At 28.8% G+C, this 4,606-nt stretch overlaps 1 protein-coding gene across 1 annotated transcript; it reads left to right on the top strand.

Moving 5' to 3' along the window:
- The first annotated feature begins 1,343 nt into the window (after positions 1-1,343).
- Positions 1,344-3,552, top strand: MYB31 (myb domain protein 31). The gene is made up of 3 exons (XM_078961821.1): positions 1,344-1,605; positions 1,838-1,967; positions 2,700-3,552. The coding sequence occupies exons 1-3, from the start codon at positions 1,473-1,475 to the stop codon at positions 3,385-3,387; spliced, it is 951 nt and encodes a 316-aa protein (XP_078817947.1). The 5' UTR covers positions 1,344-1,472; the 3' UTR covers positions 3,388-3,552.
- Positions 3,553-4,606: the final 1,054 nt, after the last annotated feature.

Below are 4,606 nucleotides of genomic sequence, written 5' to 3' on the forward strand. Positions count from 1 at the left end.
TAAATTATTTTTTCGCTAATCTGTAGGCAGTTTGTAAGTAATTTAGGGTATCTATTGTTTAGTGGCTATTCTGTAGTCATTTCATATGTAATTACTAATGAATTTTATTGTGTAAGTTATTTTTGTAGGTAAATGAGAATTTTCTAATATATATATATATATATATATATATATATATATATATATATATATATATATATATATATATATATATATATATCGTTTTTTCAGTTTTCAAGTGTTTTTATTGTTTTCAATTTTAAAAGCTTGATATTGAGCGGTCAATCCTTATTACCACATTAAATTAAGAAATAAAATTCTATAGTAACTATTATAGTTACTTTACTAATTTATATAATTTATATTACTTGACGAGAAAGTTGTAATGCGGTTGCTAATCTTTAACTATTACAATCTAAAATTAGAAAGGTGTTTGTAATATTTTATTACAAATTTATACCAAACAAACTTATTGGTAATCAAATAAGTTGGTACAAAGTTTACTTAGTATGATACTTGTAGCAAAAAACTTATACCAAATATATATGATATGGTATACGGTTTGAATAAAAATAAATTGGTACCTTATAATGTTCAGGTTTAATAAAAAGTAAAAAAAATATGAAATACATTAATATAAAAAGTGAATGATTGTGTGTATAGCTATATTAATGTGGTAGAAGATTATGTATCCCATTGTTCTAAATATTTATCCTTTAAATGTTAAATCCCTAATATAATTGGGTTTTGTATATTTAATATTATATTATATTAAATATATTTATTAATATGATGGTTCACTTTGGTTTGGTATGATTCGGTTTTATATTAAAACCATAACTGAAACATATGTATTCGGTTAATCAAATTAAAAAATTTGATATCTTTTTAGTAATTATTCAATTAAAATGGTTTTATTATATCAATTAATTCAATTTTAATTAGATTTTTCCTTTAACAGTCACACTACCTCACATATAATTAATTATTTGTTTCTTCGATTTACACAAGAATCACAAAACCCCAAACATTATAATTTTTTTTGAAATAATACTAACTATATACAAAATATATGCAAAAGAGAATTAAAATAACAAATTTTATTAATTAACTAATTGTTTCAAATAAATTACAAATTTTAAAAAGCATGAATCATTCAGTTGACTTTTTTTATGAGCCATGGACAGTAAATGATGTTTCCCGTCATCTTTTTGACTATTTTTCAACCCCTTCAATTTCTTCGGTCAACCTCTAAAATTATCACCACCGCCACCACATGCATATCTCTCTCTCATATATATCAATACATGTCTATATATAGTAGATGTTGGTACAATGTCTATCCTACTTCTTAAAGACTTCTCTTGCCGTTTCTTTCAAGTTCTAAGAGCCACACACACACACACACACAGTGTGAAAATATATATACACAGTACATCCGCCAAATAAAAGAGAAGTTGGAGAAGGTGAAAATGGGAAGACCACCATGCTGTGATAGCATCGGAGTGAAGAAAGGGCCATGGACGCCTGAAGAGGATATAATTCTCGTCTCCTATATTCAACAGCATGGTCCTGGCAATTGGAGATCTGTTCCTACTAGCACTGGTATAACCATTATATTCTTTTCTTCTTCTAAAGCCACATAACCCTAAAATGTTGAATTCAGATTTGAGTATCGATCATTGAATTTTAATGGGTGCTTGATAAACGGATTAAAAGTTTGGATTTTTCGAAAAGTTCTGTTCTTTTAGTGGGGTTTTCCGTAACTTTAATTAGGGTATGTATCATGTGTTTTATTTTATTGTTATTATTAATTAATATATATCTTCTTGTTCAGGTTTGCTGAGATGCAGTAAAAGTTGCAGACTGAGATGGACCAATTATCTTCGCCCTGGTATAAAGCGTGGGAATTTCACCGAGCAAGAAGACAAGATGATCATCCATTTACAAGCCCTTCTTGGCAATCGGTACGTGACTGATACCTAGTGTTTTGTTTGAAAAATCATCGGGAAAGAAACTTTATCAACTTCCCCAAAAACTTTAATTTTTCAAAAAAAAAAAAAAAAAAAAAAAAAAACTTTATATATATAAGGATACGGAATATAAATTCCAATCTCACTTAAATTTCTGTAGTAGACTTTTAAAATATGTTGTTTTAACTTAGTAATTATAACCGATTTGGTTTTCAGTTGGTAAATATATCATCCCAATAACATTTATTCCATCTATTATTGTTTTACTATCGTTATATTCTTTATTCCATTATCGATTATTACTTCACCCTAGTAATAATATTGTTTTCAATTGTAACGAAGGTCGAAGATAATCAATATTCTTGCTTTCGTATCAAAACTATTGTGGACATCATGAATCTACATCTTCAAGTGTTAATCGTGAATCCCTAATCGCAATCTTTATATAGTAAAACAACGTATTTTTAGGAGGTTTAGTATCTAAAATTAGGTGGGGCTGTAATGTATATTCACTTTTTCATATATATATATATATATATATATATATATTACACCATTTTAGTCGGTCATCACCGACTAAAACAAGTTAATGTGTGCTTTTAGCTGTGAAATTTAAAAGTGGTTCATATAACTGGATCTATATATGAAGATATTTGATTGTAAATGTATGGTTACATTTAATATTGTTGTTTTTAATGGGGACTAATTATTGATTTGATTTGGCAGATGGGCAGCAATAGCTTCATATCTTCCGCAAAGAACAGATAACGATATCAAGAATTACTGGAACACCCATCTTAAAAAGAGGCTCCATAACTATCGTTCCAATTCCGACCAAGAAAACCATCATCATCAACAGGGTGCGTCAACATCATCATCGTCCTCAGAAACCATCACCATTGCCAAAGGTCAATGGGAAAGAAAGCTCCAAACTGATATCAACATGGCCAAACAAGCTCTTTCTGAGGCCCTATCACTCGACACCAAACCCACCACCTCATGGCAGCAGCCGCCATATACATCCCCTACTGCTCCTATCGATCACCAACCAGAGTTACTACCTCCACCTCCGGGAATATTTAACCCCTCAAGTTATGCATTGAGTTCCGAAAACATTGCAAGGTTGCTCCCAAACTGGCTGAAGAACAGCGGAAAATCTTCACAAACAAGCTCTGAAAGCATCGGTACTTTTAACCAGCAGTTCCCAAGTCCAACAAGTGAAGGGTTCAAAAACAATGGCAATTCGGAAGTTTCAGAGACAACAAGCTTGTTCCAAGGTGAAAGTAAACCAAACATCGGGGAATATCAAATACCGTCTCTTAGTTTCTTGGAGAAGTGTCTGTTTGATGATGCTGCACAAGGAGATGAAGGCTTTATGGATATGTCATTAGAAGAAAGTGATAGCTTATTCTAACTTGGGTTAGGTTTTAGACTAGACTCTACAGTTAGCTTGTAGAAAGTGCAAGTTTCCAGTAGTAAGTAATAGTATAGTTTAGGAGTCAATTCTATGTATAGGACAGGAAGTAAAAAATGACTTTTATGGTTCTTAATCTTATTTATATCTTACTTTTCAATTTCATTTAATTTGGTCGACAAATTATGGTTATTTCTATATTATTAAATACATTTATATTATCTAATGAAAAATATTCTATTTTATTAAATTATACATGAATTCAGTTTTATATTTATTTTAAGAATAGAATATGGTCACCAGTAATGGAAATCTCGCAAGCCAAAATCTTTATATTTCTTCGTCCTAAAAATGAAACACTTGTTTTTATTGAAACATATTTCAAATATTTAATTACTAGCTAAATTAAATATTAGAGTTATTCACTAAAATATCAGCTTAGAAACTTTCATATCTTTTTGAAAGCATTTTTTTTCCGGACTTTAATCAAATGACCCCATAACAATTTAATTGTTAGGTTATTCAAATCAATACATTGTCACATTAATTATTTTTCAAACGTGTTACATTAGTTTTTATATCAATTCAATATTATTTATCTTTCAAAAGTAGTTTTCACTGCTACACCAAACACTTAATTTATACTTTTTTAATATATATCTAAAATAAATTAAGAAAATATTAGTAAATTGAATAGTTTTTAATGGATACTTATATTTGTGTAATACAAATTAATGTAATTATTAAATAATTAAATCTAAATTGTAAATAAAAAATAATAAATGATGATTTTTTAATAACCAAAATATCTCATATAAAATCAAACAAATAATATATTTTAATAAATTGTGGGACCAGAGGCCTATGTGGAATTGTAATTTTTCTTTGCAAGAACCGGTGTGGAAGGTCTTCGGGTTTGCTTGAGCTAGTGTTTAACAGATGTATGGTTCAAGCAGATGAATGAATCTTGTGCATTTGTTAAGGTTTGAAATAAGGAAGTTAAGATAACAATCGTATTTCAAAGAAATTTCTCTTCATTATTTTTGGTTTCTTATTTGCTTGTTGGAGAAAGCCACGTGAAGAAATGAGGATTGTAAGAAGAAAGACTATTGTCTTTGTAACATCCCAAACACCATGGTTAAAATTTTCTTTTTTAAAGTAAATAAAACATCCATTTTAAGAAAATTATATCTAGAGTAACCAATTTGTTCATAATCCA

This window comes from Lactuca saligna, chromosome 1 (genome assembly GCF_052625555.1).
Source record: "Lactuca saligna cultivar CGN05327 chromosome 1, ASM5262555v1, whole genome shotgun sequence".
Taxonomy (NCBI): domain Eukaryota; kingdom Viridiplantae; phylum Streptophyta; class Magnoliopsida; order Asterales; family Asteraceae; genus Lactuca; species Lactuca saligna.

Excerpts from the sequence above, each read along its gene's own strand:
- MYB31 (XM_078961821.1), top strand. The coding sequence starts at position 1,473 with ATGGGAAGACCACCATGCTGTGATAGCATCGGAGTGAAGAAAGGGCCA. Across the intron at positions 1,606-1,837 it reads ATCTGTTCCTACTAGCACTG|GTTTGCTGAGATGCAGTAAA; the intron begins GTATAACCATTA and ends CTTCTTGTTCAG. Across the intron at positions 1,968-2,699 it reads CAAGCCCTTCTTGGCAATCG|ATGGGCAGCAATAGCTTCAT; the intron begins GTACGTGACTGA and ends TTGATTTGGCAG.